Source organism: Taudactylus pleione, unplaced genomic scaffold (genome assembly GCF_031769625.1).
Source record: "Taudactylus pleione unplaced genomic scaffold, aTauple2 ptg000502l, whole genome shotgun sequence".
In the NCBI taxonomy this organism is placed as follows: domain Eukaryota; kingdom Metazoa; phylum Chordata; class Amphibia; order Anura; family Myobatrachidae; genus Taudactylus; species Taudactylus pleione.
This window is the reverse complement of record NW_028284904.1, coordinates 2742092-2761050: the sequence shown is the minus strand read 5'-3', so window position 1 is coordinate 2761050 and position 18959 is coordinate 2742092. Positions and strand designations below refer to the sequence as shown.

At 47.8% G+C, this 18959-nt stretch overlaps 1 protein-coding gene across 4 annotated transcripts in view; it reads right to left on the bottom strand.

Moving 5' to 3' along the window:
• Positions 1-18959, bottom strand: part of SLIT1 (slit guidance ligand 1) — a 379066-nt gene that overhangs the window by 107986 nt on the left and 252121 nt on the right. For all 4 annotated transcript variants that reach the window (XM_088449965.1, XM_088449966.1, XM_088449967.1 and 1 more), the window contains exons 8-9: positions 18609-18772; positions 1148-1295 (exon numbers count right to left, since the gene is read on the bottom strand). In XM_088449965.1, the coding sequence (XP_088306091.1) occupies positions 1148-1295; positions 18609-18772 (312 nt within the window). The remainder of the gene's footprint in view (positions 1-1147; positions 1296-18608; positions 18773-18959) is intronic.

The following is an 18959-nucleotide window of genomic DNA, read 5'->3' as shown; positions in this document are numbered from 1 at the left end:
TGATGGTAGTGCTTAAGAGATCGTATGGTCAGCCTTAAGCTCTACAACCAGCTCCGATGGTTCCCGATGGTCTCGATTAATCCTTATATGCCCGGAGATGACGTATATTGCGAACGAGAAGGGGGCGTGTTTTTAGTCTTACGGCCGCATCCTCCCCTCGCTCGTCCAGCTAACGATCCCATCTTAACGACGCAACTTGCGAGTGCTTCATTTGCATATCCGGCCCCTTTTCCCTTACGACCGAGCGGCCGCAATGACCGACTCTGAATGAGGTCCAGAGTCTCCGAAAGGAGCCCGTTCCAGCATTCTCTTCACTCCTGAGCCGGGACTGGTGCGCGTTGTGCAGACCACGCAGGTGCAGTGGCCATTACCGGGGAGGGTTCCGAAGGAACTTCTAACCTTAATTATTGTCACTTGTGCATTATAAAACGTTTTGTGCTTATTGGGCCTGAATCAGACCTGTTCTCTAGGCTGCGTTCACACTCCGCTGTCCGCATCCACAGTATGCAAATCCCGCGATCGCTAGGAAGACATTAGCACGCCCACTATGTTTTGGCGTGCGATCGCGGTATGAAATTACGATGCCCACCAGCCTGACACAAGACGCCCGCTTTCCCTTAGTAACGTACGTCATTTTCAGGAAGAAAAAAATCGAGTAACATCGGACCCATACGCAGCACTTGTGGCTGACCGTACCCTACCGTGATCACTGCAGCCATGTGACGTGTATGCGTCTTAATTATGCACGCCCCTGAAACGGCGTTCAGACGCACGGACACGCCTGCGTTCGCACCACCACACCCCCATTACCATCGACCACCCCCCTGTCACCACCCACAAACGGCACGTCCTGTCACTTATGCTAGCGGAGCGTCTATGTACTGGCTGCGAACGCTTCCTGATCGCAGCGACTGGTTCGCGCACTGCGTCTTGTATGCATGCGCAGATTGCAAATATCGGCAGGCTGCGTGCGAATGCAGCATTGCGACCGGGTCTGACTCAGGCCCATTATTCAGCATTTTGAAAATACTGTGATTTATTATCCTGCTGATAGAGAATATCGGGTTTGAATAAATAAAGTTGTCCTCTAAATAAAAGTGGATATTTCTACCCTTTTGCCTTATGGAACAAATCCAGCAGTGCTTACATTTCAGTCATGGTCTCCGGTAGATTTGCTGGTATGGCGGTCAGACCTTTTCCCCGACAATCCACAATCCCGTTGCTGCAGGTACACATAGCCGGGCATGACCCTACAGAGAGGCTGCAGATCTGGGCGCTGGGCGGATCAGTCTGACCTATAGAGGAAGCGAATACGTAAGTCAGAGACGGGAAATCATGCGACAGGTATCTGGTTGTTACACTATGGCCCATGCACCTTACCGTGTTCTCTCCTCACCCCCAAAAACAAACTTTGCTGAGTTTGGGAGCTGTGAGGAGTACCAGGATGTAGCCTCTTTTTGCCATGTGTAGCCCATAGCGGTAAATCTGACAGCATTGCGTCCCCCATAGAAACCTATGGGGGCTGTATCGGAAATGGTGGGACAGCAACATTTATCGGAGACATCTGCTGCGATCCCTCCTTTATACATTCAGGGGACACTAAATATTTGCAGGTATCCCCCAAAAACACCCGCAAATAGTTAATGATAAATACTGTAGACCCCTTAGTACAGAATATGAAAACAAAACGGTGTATTACTAACTGTCATTTACAGTATCTGGCACAGTCTAACAAATAACAGAAGCCGATTGCCTGCTATAGGCAATTTCTTTGTATTTATTATTATCATCCTCATTCATTTATAAGGCACCACAACAATCTGCAGCGCAGTACAGAGAAGAAGTAGAATATATAACAAACGCTAAGGGTATATTTACTAAAGTGTTTTTTTTTTTTTTTTAGAAGTGGAGATGTTGCCCACAGCAACCAGATTCTACTTATCATTTACCTAGCACCTTCTAGAAGATAATAGCTAGAATCTGATTGGTTACTATGGGCAACATCTCCACTTCTAAAAACCATCACTTAGAGGGCAAACAGGCACTGTACTGGACATACAGGATACATGACATTGTACTTAAGATGTAAGAGGCACCATCCTGGATATATAATGTACATAAGACGTAACGGGAGGCAATCGGGAAGCCGACTGCCTAAATACCGGCAGCCGGCTTCCCGACTGTCCTATACCGGCAAGGGTGAAATGGCGGGCGTCTAGATGTAGACGCCCGCATTTCCCCGACGCCGGGAGACCGGCGCCCGGCATCCCGATCGTAGGGATGCCGGGCGCCGCGAGCGGACAGCCGCGCGGGGGGGGGGGAGGGTTAGGTTTACTGCTCCCGGGGGGACTTAGGGTTAGGCACCCCCCCCGGGAGGGTTAGGGTTAGGCTAGGGGGAGGGAGGGTTAGGGTTAGGCACCCCCCTGGGGTTTAGGCAGCGGGGAAGGGGGTGGTTAGGGTTAGGCACTTAGAGGGGGGATTAGGGTTAGGCACTTGGGGGGGAAGTTAGGGATAGGTTAGGGGGGTTAGGTTAGGTTAGTAAATACTCACCTATCCACGATCGGGATTTCCAGCGCTGTCGGCCTTCCGCTGCGTCGCACTCTGCTCCTGTCGGGCTACCGCTGACGGGAATCGAACCCCCCCGGGAGGGTTAGGGTTAGGCTAGGGGGAGGGAGGGTTAGGGTTATGCACCCCCGGGGGGGACTTAGGGTTAGGCACCCCCCGGGGGACTTAGGGTTAGGCACTTAGAGGGGGGATTAGGGTTAGGCACTTGGGGGGGGGGGAGTTAGGGTTAGGCACCCCTAAGGAGGGTTAGGGGGGTTAGGTTAGGTTAGTGGATACTTACCTATCCACGATCGGGATTTCCAGCGCTGTCGGCCTTCCGCTGCGTCGCACTCTGCTCCTGTCAGGCTGCCGCTGACGGGAGTCGAACTGCCGGCCATGCGGCCGGCGGTATTTCATACCAATTCCGATGTAACAGGCAGGGCATACAACATGCAGGAGGAGATAAGCACACACATTTGGATTGAGGACGGAGGTTCCTGCTCTGAAGAGTTTATAATCTAATGGAATGTGTAATGTACAGTATTATTAGGCTGTAGGTTAAATATTGCTTCGCCTGTTTATAAATGTTACATATGGATTGTGTCTCTTTGAATTAACGCTATACAGTACATTAACGTGACATTATCTGAATTAATGATACATACAGAATCTATATATGACCGTCATGTTTCACGTAACAGTTACTTTATTTTATTACCACCTTATCCATCCTAAGCAGTTACCAACAGGGTGACTTGGGCAGTTGCCTGGGGCCCCCACATTCCAGGGGCCCCAACAGATAGCTACATCATCATTGTGGGGGGGCACTGTGGTATAGTGAGAACTTGTGGCATTACAGTGTGATCAATGAATTTGCGGTGCTGGGATTACTTACACGCTATACCTTTTAATAACATTGCCAGTAGATCATTATGACAATTTATTGGTAGGGGCCCCCACAATTTAGTTGCCCTGGGGCCCCCACAAACCTTAATCTAACCCTGAGCCTCAGGATGGTGACACCCATTTGCATACCTCCCAAATGACCCGAATTTGGCGGGACAATCCCACGCCAGAGAGTTGGGAAAGTATATCCAAACGTTTTTATGAGTGTGAACCGCCCATGTGCTGGAAGGAGCATGCTCAGTGGGCTCCACAGGCACATCTCGTGACATCATGAAGATGCCAGCTTTCAGTACATTGGTTCTGAATGATCACATGAGCTAATTCCCAAGGCGTTTATGACACAGAGAGGGAGGGGCACAGCATCCTCCCAACTGCGGTGTTTTAACCGCAATCAGCGAATATGACCCAACTGGGGAGAATTGGGAACGTATGTCCTTCATCATCTAGAGGCAGATGTCTCTGGTGATCATGGCAATTTTAGTGTGAGGTTAGGGAATCGGAGGGGAGTTGGGGGAAACCTGTGGCGTCAGGAGTGCTAGACATGTCCCAGTAGACTGGCCACGCCTAACATGACATGACTACACCCCTGATGTGAGGCGCCATTTTGATAGAGGTGGGGACTGGGGCCCAACTTACATATTTGAAATGAGTGAGGTATGGGACCAGTTTTATACCTAATGACATGTATACAAGAGTACGGATTAATATGTCCTCATATTCTGCGGAAGGTGCCAGGCATGGAATAAGGTTCTAAGCTGTGCACAACTCTATCACTCTGTTCCTTTAAGCCGAGATGAGCTCTTATCCTTGAACACTGCGCGGTGAGTTTGATTTTAAGATAAAAGTGCGCTATAACCTCAAGCAATTTTCTTTTGCAAAGAGTGTCCTGGAACACGGTAAAACCATTTCCATAATTTATCCCTGAAAGCAGAACTCAGTAATGACAGAACTCGATTTTCAACCGTATTATCATATTTTTTTTTTCTTTCCTAATGTAAAAGGGATATAACCTCCGGAGCGATTTGGAATTGCAAACATAAACGTTAGTAAAATAATTTCACTCTGGAACCCTGAACCCCATTTAGTACAGACCAATGACTGGAGAGGAGGAGGAGGGCAGGATCAGGGAGGCAGGAGACTGTGATGTTACTGTACATTGTGTTACTTCTGTAGCTTTCATGGAATATGACTTTTAAACATGTATAAATCTTATTGCAATAAATCTATAAAAATAATCGTGTCGGAAAAGTGTTAATGTGTCTTACCCTGATCTAAATCTCCATAAACAACTAATTAACTTGTATTTAAATATGCACAGAATTAGTCATTATAACAATAAGGTTAATTGGTAACTAGTGTAGTCAATAAATTTACATAAAAAAATGTATGGCGCCAAATCCATGTAACAGCAGTTGTATTCATTTGCTTTTTCAGAATCGCATTGCTTGCTGCCAGGGGCGTTGGTACGATTTTATGTTGGGGGGGGGGGGGGCAACATAATATAGTTCCGGCACCCACCCTAGCAAATCCCCCGTCTCTTACCAGAGCGGCAGGCAGGGGTGCAGGGGCTGCGCAGGCTATTGCTACAAAGCACAGACCTTGCACCACATGGAGCAGGAGGTGTAATGTGCAGTGTTTTAACTTAAAGACCGCCATGCTCTCCCAGCATAGCCCTTGGTCCCTGACACTACAGACACTTAGTCCCACTACCTGGCCGCTAGACAGCATCAGGACAAAGAGCATCAGGTGTTGCTGACTTCCTGCTGGCTCCGGGTGACCTGGAAAACCCGGAGTTCCATATTCTATATAGAGAGGGAGAGAGAAGGTGACAGAGAGGGGAGAGAGAGAGAGGGGCTTCTGGAAAATTAGGTCCAAGAATTGGGGTTGGAGCAACTGGGGGTGGAGCTTAAAAATAATTTTATATATATATATATATATTAATTATATACTTATAAATATATTATTTAGAAAAAAAGGCACTCAAGGGGGACTGTAAAATAAAATTTATCTTACTGTAAATACATTTTGGCCCAGGGCATTAAGTCTTGTAGTTAATGAGATGTTCAGGAACTGAGGGCCTGATTCAGAGCCGAACGCTCTGACCAGAGCGCTCGCTCTGAATCAGGGCCCTTCTCCATGAAAATGGAGCGTCCTCCTGGACGCTCGCATAGCTGTGGGTGACCACCCACAGCTTATGCGAGCGTCCATGATGATGGTCGCGATGGTCAAGACCATCACGACCATCGGGCTTGCGACGGAGACCCTGCGGTAGGGTCTCGCTGCCGCAAGCCCTGGAGTGATTTTGGCTCTATCAAAATCACTCCCACTGACTAGTGATGTCAGTGGGGCCGGCTTCAGATGGTAGGCGTTCCCATGGGAATGCCTCCGTCTGGCAGCCACGCCCCCGGCACACCCACCAAAGGGGGTGTGCTGTCAATCAACATTGACAGCACGCCCCCTTTGGTGCGAGACCCGGAGCGACAGAGAGCCCGTCGCTATCCGGGTCTCGCGCATGCGCACGGTCGGAGCTCCCTCCGTCGTGCGCATGCGCAGTGGGGCAACATCGACCCGCTTGCGAGCGTCGTGCACTCGCGAGCGGGTCTGAATGACCCCCTGAGTTTTATATATATATATATATATATATAAAATACAAACACAAAACTTAAAGATGGGTATTCAGATCAGTACAATGACCATTGGGACAGTCGGATGAAGGAACTTTGTGACCAGTAACATCACTTCAGTCCCCATAGATGGGATGCGGTCAATATCCCGGCACATGGGATGCCGGCGCTTCCAATACCAACACCTATCAGAATCCCGGTGCCAGCTTCCAGACCGCTGGCCTCCTAAAAGTAAGTAGCAGGCTTAGGGGGAGGGTTAGCGCTAGGTGTTTGGCACTAGGGGGATGGTTAGGCACTAGGAGGGAGCGTTATGGTAAAGGTAGGGAGAGGGTTAAAATACCTACCGACAGGTGTGGTTATCCTCACCATGTCGGGATGCCTGAGTCAGGAGTTTGACCACCGGGATCCCGAGCGCTGTCTTCCCGTACCCAACCCCTATAGATGTGTGCCAGAAAATTAGTGATGTTCTGGCTACCATATTAAGTAGCAACTAGTCATTTGCCAGATCACTAGTTATTGTGCCCAGAGCTGTAGGGGTTTCTCTTTTATTTGGTATGCGGTCAGGAGTCTGACAGTGACAATGTGTATGGTGGCATTTTTAATGTGACGACACCCGCACTGTGTTGCATACTCTCACTCCGTGTGTCTCTCTCTCTCCCTCCCCCGTGTGTCGCTTTCTCCCTCCCCCGTGTATCTCTCCCTCCCCCGTGTCGCTCTTCCCCCCGTGTCTCTCTCTCCTCCCCGTGTCTCTATCTCTCACTACCTGTATCTCTTTCTTTCTCGCTCCCCTGTGTCTCCCTTTCTCTCACTCTCTCTCCCTGTTTCTCTCTACCTTCACTCTCACTCCCCCGTGTATCTCTCCCTCCCCGTGTCTCTCTTCCCCCCGTGTCTCTCTCTCCTCCCCGTGTCTCTATCTCTCACTACCTGTATCTCTTTCTTTCTCGCTCCCCTGTGTCTCCCTTTCTCTCCCTCTCTCTCCCTGTTTCTCTCTACCTTCACTCTCCCTTCCCTGTGTCTCTCTCCTTCTGTCTGTGTAGCAACAAGAACACTAAGGCCCTCATTCAGACCCGGTCGCAAGCGCTGAGCGCTCGCAAACGGGTCGATGTTTAGTCCCTGCGCATGCGCAGCGGCCGCAGTGCGCGTGCGCAACCCCAGGAGCGAGAGACAAATTCTCTCACTCCGGAGCTCTCTACAAAAGGGGCCGCTGTCGATGTTGATCGACAGCTCAGCCCGTTTTGCAGGCGGGGCGGGAGGGTGGTTTCACAAACGGAGGCGTTCCTTAAGGAACGCCTGCCGTTTTGTGGGCGGCCACACTGACATCATCAGTGATGTCAGTGGGGAGCTTCCTGCTCGATCAGAGCAGGAAGCCCCTGGGGCTTGCGGTTGCCGAGACCCAACCTTAGGGTCTCGTTGCAAGCCCTGATGGTCGCGATGGTGATCACCATCGCGACCATCAACCTGGTCGGTCGCTAAGCTGTAGGTGGTAACCCACAGCTTAGCTAGCGACCAGGAGGCTGCACTAAAAAAAAGGAAGCGGTCGCCCTCATTCAGAGAGAGCGATCGCTTCTTGCGACCGCCTCTGAATGAGGGCCTAAGTCTCTATGCGTTTCTATTTATCAGATAACAGTGAGGGTACTTCTATGGGCAGTCAGGAGTGCAGGAGATACTGTGACATGCTGGTGAAGACCAGGCGCATAGAATAGCCGCACATGGCCAGATCCAAGTGTATGTGAAACACTGGTACATTGCCGGGAGCAGTGGGGCGTACAAGGGAAGTAGCAGAAACTCTGACTATAGAACAGCTGCGCATGAGACTTTCTGCTAATCAGCCGGCTCCTGAGCTGCCACTCACTGAGTGCCACGGCACCGCTGTGGTACCGGCTGCCTGGACCGTACTTCTCCATTGTTTCCCAGAGTGAGTTCCTTCTCATTGCTGACAGGCGGCAGTTGGAGGGAGCTGCCAGCAGGGGGCGTGCGAGTCTATGGTGTCCAGCACACCTGCGCTAGACAGACGCCCTACAGGGTTATATAACAAATGTTACAGCGGCACATTGCACTGAAATTACTTCCCCAAACTACCTTTATAGACTTGGGTGCAGCTGTATCGCGCAATGTAAAGAGTGCTTTAGCTGCCATGCAGTTGTATATGGAAGAGCCTCCTTTATTTTGCTGCACTTGTAAACCACACAAAGCACTAGATATAGCTGCATTTAATGGAAGGGTCAAAGCAGATTTATTTTGTATCCAAGGGCCATAACAATAAACATCTCTGCCTTAAGTGCATGTGGCTCCCAAAGACCACTGCAAGGCAGAATAACCATAAAACTGTACAGGAGCTCCAGAGTTCAGCGGGATCACAAAGCCTGTAATGCACCAGCACGGGAGACCTCTCCTCTTCTGCTCAGGTGGGGGCTAATTAAAGCAACAGCAGGGTTGTCAAAGCCCCTCCCATGTAAGTAGGTACGTACAATATAGCATTTTTTAACTCATCTTACATAACTCCTCTCAAAAGTTTTTTCAGCGCATTAAACCGCCCTGATGTACCAGTGAGCCCATCACCATATATTACGGTACTCAAATACCAGGAAAAAAGGGGATTAATCGCACAGACCTCTGTTCACATATTGGGCCTCATTCAGAGGCGGTCGGAGGATGCAAGCGGTCGCTCAGAAACTGGGCGGCCACTTGCATCCTGACCGCCTGCCTCTGTTGCGGTCGTTAGGCTGTGGGTTAACACCCACAGCTCTAACGACCGCTCGGGTGATGGTCGCGATGGTCATTGACCATCGCGACCATCGGGGCTTACGACGAGACCCTAGGGTAGGGTCTCACTTGTCATAAGCCCCGGAGAGCTTCTGGCTCTGTCAGAGCCGGAAGCTCTCCACTGACATCACTAGTGATGTCAGTGGGGCCTCCCCCAAACAGCAGGCGTTCCCATGGGAACGCCTCCGTTTGGGCTGCCACCCCCCCGGCCCGCCTTCCAAATGGGGCGAGCTGTCAATCAACATCGACAGCTCGCCCCCTTTGGAAAGAGACCCGCTACGAGCCTACGACCGGCGCTGTCGGTCGTAGCGGGTCTCACGCATGCGCACGAGGGAGCCAGCTCCCTCGTGCACATGTGCACTGGCAAAACATCGAGGCGGCCGTGCGGTCGTAGACCATACGGCCGCCTCTGAATAAGGTCCCTTGTCCTTCCCCTGTATTTGAATTATAATACAATACATAATTAATTCAAGGGGAGGTGCACACAGGAGTAAATATAAACACAGTTAAAGAAAAAGAGCAAAGTATTTCTATTATGGGACACTCATCGACGGATTATAATAGGAAATATATCCTCCCTATGGGTCATTATGTATTTATGATTATAATCAGTCCACGCATGCCCCATAATAGGAATACTTTGTTCTTTTTGCTTTAACGGTACCCAAATGCCTGCAAGCTGTCCTGCGCACCTCTATGGTGTATGAGGGCAACTTAGCGACGTCACTAGTTATGAAGCATCTTCTCACTGACCATTTTGAAGGCGCTTCGCGGACATGGCGCTGAACTGAATCCACCCATAAGATTTTCATGCAATCTGACTTATTTTTTTGACCAGTTCTGTGGACGGCGATGACAGTATCAGCGCTAGTGTGACAGGGACTGGCGTTTACACTGCCCGCTATATGGAGCTAGAAGAAGTCCCTAAAACAGCCATTCTCACTCATTTCCCACCTGGGTACCCCCTGGCGGCCCATTTGCATTATTTGTACCCCCAGCATTTGCCTAGCAAAACATTTGTAATGGATATAATTGCAATTGGATAAAATGCTTAGATGCCAGTATATATAAAAGCCAGGGCTGGCTATAGGGGTGTTCGACCAGTGCGGTCGAGCAGGTGCGGCACCCATAGAGGGCGCACCCCTCCCCAACATCCCGACTTCAGCAGGACAGTAATGTCCCGCTGTTCCTCCCGTGGGCCGAAGTGGCCTGCGGGTGGTGAAATCGGGAGGTTGGGGACCCCCACTGATGCAGCTGTGCGGCGGTGCCGGACCCCCGGAGTGTGAATGGATGCAGTGCACATGCGTGCGGCATCCATTCACAGACGGGAGAGGGCTCCGTCACCCAGCCAGTGACGGAGGGCTGGGCATTGACCCCAGCCTGAAGTTATTTGGAGGCGTGCCATGCGGGCACGCCTCCAAATAAAGCCATGTAGGGGGTGTGGCCTATGGTAATGAGGTCACGCCCCCTTGCGCGATAGCAGGGTACTGGAGCCGGCCCTGACAAAAGCAATAAATCTGCTATAAACAAGATTTTAAATTAAAATGACACAAGAATAGAATGAATTGTACAGATATATTCCTGATATATTATAAGTTAAGAAAAAATTACAGAAGTGATGCAAGTCACAATGAGTACCCCTGGGGGCATTTGTAGCAGGGACGTAAATAGCTATTTGAAGGCCCCATAGCAAAAGTTTGTAAGGGCCCCTACTGAATGTACCACTCAATGGTCAAAAATGTATATAATACATGCAAATTCCATAAAAAAGATGGCCCCCCTCAGATCTGGCCCCTGAGCAGCTGCACCCCTAGCACCTATTTGTACCCCTGGTTGAGATGCACTACCCTAAAATATAACTCGACAATTTAAAGAGCATGGGAGGCATTTGTAGCAAAAGCTGCAGCATGGCTATACTGTCCAGGCCATTAAAGTCAGGTTATCTGAAGGTGGAAGTCCCTTTAAACACCCTACACTCACTTCAGCCATTTCCACTGTTGTTGCGGTTAAGCACCAGCGCTGCAAAGGAAAAGAATAAACAAACAACATGTTTAAGTGGCCACATAAAAATGTAATGAGATGGCATCAATGCCCTTATGGCACAGATGTCAGGAAACCACATGTCAGCTTCCCAATTAGAAGCCGTGTTTCAGGCTCACTGGCAGGATAAATAGACAGTGAAACAAAACTGTGAAATAAATGAACGATGCAACCAGGATCGCACTTCATAAATATTATGTCTCAACGCTTTGAAACTGACTCATGACTTTGTAATTAGGAGCCAGGAAAACGCACCCCGTAGACAACACTGCTGTCACGGCGTGGCACGGCATGGCGAGGTTCTACAGCAACATGTCACACAGACTGTCTTCTAGCTAAAATAATTATTTCATAACAAATATATATCTTTCTAATTCTGTGCTCTGGCTGCAGATGTACTCATTCTTCTCTATGGCACTTGAGACACTGTAGATTCGTATAATGTTGGGAGGTTCAGGAGTATTTATAAATATTGTGAAATGCGTGGGTTGACGGTGCAGAGGACAACGTATGCAACTTATGTGACTACAAGGTGGAAAAAGTCCCTTTACACTGGGATCCGCTAAATCCTCAACCAAGGGTCCTTGTCTAACCCCATGGGGCTATATCGGTAGAGGAACAGGGAGGTATCCTATAAATGGGAGATGGATCAATTGCCCCCATAAATCCACATACCTGTCCCTCATCATTTACACCTCCACATACCTGTCTCACATCATTTACACCTCCACATACCTGTCCTACATCATTTACACCTCCACACACCTGTCCTGCATCATTTACACCTCCACATACCTGTCCCGCATCATTTACACCTCCAAATACCTGTCCCTCATCATTTACACCTCCATATACCTGTCCTACATCACTTACACCTCCACATACCTGTCCCACATCATACACACCTCCACATAACTGTCCTACATCATTTACACATCCACATACCCATCCCAAATCATTTAAACCTCCACATACCTGTCCTACATCATTTACACCTCCACATACCTGTCCTACATCATTTACACCTCCACATACCTGTCCCACATCGTATACACCTCCACATACCTGTCCTACATCATTTACACCTCCAAATACCTGTCCCTCATCATTTACACCTCCACATACCTGTCCTACATCATGTACACCTCCACATACCTGTCCCACATCATATACACATCCACATACCTGTCCCACATCATATACACATCCACATACCTGTCCTACATCATTTACACATCCACATACCTGTCCTACATCATTTACACATCCACATACCCATCCCAAATCATTTACACCTCCACATACCTGTCCTACATCATTTACACCTCCACATACCTGTCCCACATCATATACACCGCCACATACCTGTCCTACATCATTTACACCTCCACATACCTGTCCTACATCATTTACACCTCCAAATACCTGTTCCTCATCATTTACACCTCCACATACCTGTCCTACATCATTTACACCTCCACATACCTGTCCCACATCATATACACCTCCACATACCTGTCCTACATCATTTACACCTCCACATACCTGTCCTACATCACTTACACCTCCACATACCTGTCCCACATCATATACACCTCCACATACCTGTCCCACATCATTTACACCTCCAAATACCTGTCCCTCATAATTTACACCTCCACATACCTGTCCCACATCATATACACCTCCACATACCTGTCCCGCATCATTTACACCTCCACATACCTGTCCTGCATCATTTACACCTCCACATACCTGTCCCTCATCATTTACACCTCCACATACCTGTCCTACATCATTTACACCTCCACATACCTGTCCCTCATCATTTACACCTCCACATACCTGTCCTACATCATTTACACCTCTATAAACCTGTCCTACATCATTAACACCTCCACATACCTGTCCCACATCATTTACACCTCCATATACCTGTCTACATCATTTACACCTCCACATACCTGTCCTACATCATTTACACATCCACATACCTGTCCAACATCATTTACACCTCCAGATACCTATACCACATCATATACACCTCCACATACCTGTCCTACATCATTTACACCTCCACATACCTGTCCTACATCATTTACACATCCACATACCTGCCCCACATCATTTACACCTCCAGATACCTATACCACATCATATACACCTTCACATACCTGTCCTACATCATTTACACCTCCACATACCTGTCCCACATCATTTACACGTCCACATACCTGTCCTACATCATTTACACCTTCACATACCTGTCTTACGTAATTTACACCTTCACATACCTGTCTCACGTAATTTACACCTTCACATACCTGTCTCACGTCATTTACACCTTCACATACCTGTCCTACATCATTTACACCTCCACATACCTGTCCGACATCATTTACACCTCCACATACCTGTCCTACATCATTTACACCTTCACATACCTGTCCTACATCATTGACACCTCCACATACCTGTCCCACATCATTTACACCTCCATATACCTGTCCTACATCATTTACACCTTCACATACCTGTCCTACATCATTTACACCTCCACATACCTGTCCGACATCATTTACACCTCCACATACCTGTTCTACATCATTTACACCTCCACATACCTGTCCCACATCATTTACACCTCCACATACCTGTCCCACTTCATTTACACATCCACATACCTGTCCCACATCATTTACACCTCCAGATACCTATACCACATCATATACACCTCCACATACCTGTCTCATGTCATTTACACCTTCACATACCTGTCCTACATCATTTACACCTTCACATACTTGTCCTACATCATTTACACCTCCACATACCTGTCCTACATCATTTACACCTCCATATACTTGTCCTACATCATTTACACCTCCACATACCTGTCCTACATCATTTACACATCCACATACCTGTCCCACATCATTTACACCTCCACATACCTATACCACATCATATACACCTTCACATACCTGTCTCATGTCATTTACACCTTCACATACCTGTCCTACATCATTTGCACCTCCACATACCTGTCCCACATCAATTACACCTCCACATACCTGTCCTACATCATTTACACCTTCACATACCTGTCTCACATAATTTACACCTTCACATACCTGTCCTACATTATTTACACCTTCACATACCTGTCTCACGTCATTTACACCTCCACATACCTGTCCCACGTCATTTACACATCCACATACCTGTCCCACATCATTTACACCTCCAGATACCTATACCACATCATATACACCTCCACATACCTGTCTCATGTCATTTACACCTTCACATACCTGTCCTACATCATTTACACCTTCACATACTTGTCCTACATCATTTACACCTCCAGATACCTATACCACATCATATACACCTCCACATACCTGTCCTACATCATTTACACCTCCACATACCTGTCCTACATCATTTGCACCTCCACATACCTGTCCCACATCAATTACACCTCCACATACCTGTCCTACATCATTTACACCTCCACATACCTGTCCCTCATCATTTACACCTCCACATACCTGTCCTACATCATTTACACCTCTATAAACCTGTCCTACATCATTAACACCTCCACATACCTGTCCCACATCATTTACACCTCCATATACCTGTCTACATCATTTACACCTCCACATACCTGTCCTACATCATTTACACATCCACATACCTGTCCAACATCATTTACACCTCCAGATACCTATACCACATCATATACACCTCCACATACCTGTCCTACATCATTTACACCTCCACATACCTGTCCTACATCATTTACACATCCACATACCTGCCCCACATCATTTACACCTCCAGATACCTATACCACATCATATACACCTTCACATACCTGTCCTACATCATTTACACCTCCACATACCTGTCCCACATCATTTACACGTCCACATACCTGTCCTACATCATTTACACCTTCACATACCTGTCTTACGTAATTTACACCTTCACATACCTGTCTCACGTAATTTACACCTTCACATACCTGTCTCACGTCATTTACACCTTCACATACCTGTCCTACATCATTTACACCTCCACATACCTGTCCGACATCATTTACACCTCCACATACCTGTCCTACATCATTTACACCTTCACATACCTGTCCTACATCATTGACACCTCCACATACCTGTCCCACATCATTTACACCTCCATATACCTGTCCTACATCATTTACACCTTCACATACCTGTCCTACATCATTTACACCTCCACATACCTGTCCGACATCATTTACACCTCCACATACCTGTTCTACATCATTTACACCTCCACATACCTGTCCCACATCATTTACACCTCCACATACCTGTCCCACTTCATTTACACATCCACATACCTGTCCCACGTCATTTACACCTCCAGATACCTATACCACATCATATACACCTCCACATACCTGTCTCATGTCATTTACACCTTCACATACCTGTCCTACATCATTTACACCTTCACATACTTGTCCTACATCATTTACACCTCCACATACCTGTCCTACATCATTTACACCTCCATATACTTGTCCTACATCATTTACACCTCCACATACCTGTCCTACATCATTTACACATCCACATACCTGTCCCACATCATTTACACCTCCACATACCTATACCACATCATATACACCTTCACATACCTGTCTCATGTCATTTACACCTTCACATACCTGTCCTACATCATTTGCACCTCCACATACCTGTCCCACATCAATTACACCTCCACATACCTGTCCTACATCATTTACACCTTCACATACCTGTCTCACGTAATTTACACCTTCACATACCTGTCCTACATTATTTACACCTTCACATACCTGTCTCACGTCATTTACACCTCCACATACCTGTCCCACGTCATTTACACATCCACATACCTGTCCCACATCATTTACACCTCCAGATACCTATACCACATCATATACACCTCCACATACCTGTCTCATGTCATTTACACCTTCACATACCTGTCCTACATCATTTACACCTTCACATACTTGTCCTACATCATTTACACCTCCACATAGCTGTCCCACATCATTTACACCTCCATATACCTGTCCCTCATCATTTACACCTCCACATACCTGTCCTACATCATTTACACCTCCACATACCTGTCCCACATCATTAACGCCTCCGCATACCTGTCCCACATCATTTACACCTCCACATACCTATCCCGCATCATTTACACCTCCACATACCTGTCCCACATCACTTACACCTCCACATACCTGTCCCACATCACTTACACCTCCACATACCTGTCCCGCATCATTTACACCTCCACATACCTGTCCCACATCATTTACACCTCCACATACCTGTCCCACATCATTTACACCTCCATATACCTGTCCTACATCATTTACACCTCCACATACCTGTCCGACATCATTTACACCTCCATATACCTGTCCTACATCATTTACACCTCCACATACCTGTCCTACATCATTTACACACCACATACCTGTCCCACATAATTTACACCTCCACATACCTGTCCTACATCATTTACACCTCCACATACCTGTCCTACATCATTTACACCTTCACATACCTGTTTCACATCATTTACACCTTCACATACCTGTCCTACATCATTTACACCTCCACATACCTGTCCCACATCACTTACACCTCCACATACCTGTCCCACATCATACACACCTCCACATACCTTTCCTACATCATTTACACCTCCTCATACCTGTCCCACATCATTTACACATCCACACACCTGTCCTACATCATTTACACATTCACATACCTGTCCCACATCATTTACACCTCTACATACCTGTCCCACATCATTTACACATCCACATACCTGTCCCACATCATTTACACCTCCACATACCTGTCCTACATCATTTACATCTCCGCATACCTGTCCCACATCCTTTACACCTCCGCATACCTGCCCCACATCATTTACACCTCCACATACCTGTCCATCCGTGGACGCAGCCCCTGGTATTGCCACTCCCGGAAAACGGGGCCAACACGCCCCCTTTCCCGGAACCCTGGCTGTCCCCGCCCCCACACTGCCCCTTAAATGCCTCTGCCTGTCAATCAGGCAGAAGCATAGCAGGGGCTGCGTGTGGTCACGCAGGACATGTACTGCACATTCTCAGAATGGGCCCCGGGCACTCGCAGATTCCCGATAATCAGAAATCTGCATTCAGTATTGCACTTACATGCAATTCTGAATCAGCCCCTTAATGCGGACTTCCAGCTACAGTAAATAGCAATAAAAAAGTTGCGCAATTTAGTTCGTGACTAATCGAATTCAGTCCTTACCTATAATTGGACACTTTCTGTACTGTATTCAGGTTGGGTACTCTCTCTGCTAGAGACGTGTATCTAACAAACTATTAAAGATAGGCAGAGGGGTTGTATTTACAAAACAAACCTAATTGTCCTATTTCATGTATTCATTAGAATCCATCCCCAGATGTGCCCATGTCCTACAACAGACAGAGCCAGGCTTGTGGGTGGCATACAGACCCTGGCCTGTCTCTCAGCGGGGACTGTCTGTGTATTCATTAATCTGACCTGGCGTAAACCAAATTCAATAAAATCAGTGCTATGCTTGACTGCCAGTCTCAGTGCCCCCCCATCTGCACAGCGGGAAGGGGAAGACTACTTTTAATATTTCATCATATTGTGTCTCTGTCTCATTCAGGCTAATGGGAGGTCTCAGCTGCATCTATTGTGCAGCAGCTGTTGCTCATTTGCACACATACTAAACGCCACATCTACCTCCCCGAGAGGCACTGAGCCAGGCCGACCTCACACCAGCGAGCCAGCGTTCTGCTGGTCTTCCCCAGCAATCCCAGATCAAGCGCCAGTCGCAGTGGTTGCACCCAGATACTGGGTCTGCTTTCCTAACCGTTGCAAAGTATAAAAGAAGCCATCACAGTCTATCTAAATAGAATTATTAAGTAGACCTGGCTGGTGCAGGGTTGCTGACCTGTTTTAGTCACAAGTTTCCACACATTTATGTCACATTGCAGCCAGTTCCATTTCCTTAACTGGTTGAGATGAATAGAATATGTTTTTAGAATGGACGGCACAGAAGTCATGGGGGCCTGATTCCGAATCCACACGCAATGCTGATATTTACGCGATTGTTCGCCATGGCGCATGCGTGAAAGCTGCACTGCGCACGTGCAGCAATCACGCACACACAGAGGATTCACTTGCAAAGTGAGTGACAGGTGGCCAGCGTTTGGGGGAGGTATCGGGGGTGGTTAGTGAAGCGTAGGCTTGTCTGACCATTTAAACACGGTTTCCTGGGTGTCCATCAATTAGCCTCTGCGTCCTTGCTCGCAGCAGGAGAGCCCTCTGCGTGTCTGGAGACCCCGCTATATCTGCGGCAGGTTAGACTTACTGAGAAGGCTGATGGCTGCCTGATCTGCGTTTGATGTGTCTGGTTTTGTGCGCGGGCGGCAAATGTGAGATGCTTTCTAAGCCCTGGACTCTCTGTCATTAGCGTCAATAGTCATTAGCGTAATTTTCGCAATTGCGATCTGCGAGAGATTGCAGCTGAGATGGCATTTGTGTGCGAATCGGAATATCAGGCCCTTAGTACATAAATGAAAGATAATAATGATAATAATAATTGTTCCCTAGAATGGGAGAATAAAGCTGTAAGGAATCTGACCTGAGCAGCTAAACTCGTGCTTCTGCACCTCCGCCACGTTCAGGCCACGGAGCTGGAGCGGCCCGGTACACTGCGTGAAGAGCCCAATGGTCGGTCGCTGGCGCAACCACTGGGAGAGCCAGGCCAAGTGACAGTCACAGAAGAGGTTGTTGGAATGCAGGCGGCTGGAAGAGAAGAAAGGACACATAACGTCACTGAGGGGATTCCTGTTTCCTGCGTCTCCCTCTCTACAGAACTTTACTGACCGTGGTCACTTAGACCACAAAACTCAGAGAACTGCAGCCAGAATATTATGTCATAGGAACCCTGCTCCCCAAATAAGTAAATGTTCCAGGCACATTTCTGAAGCAA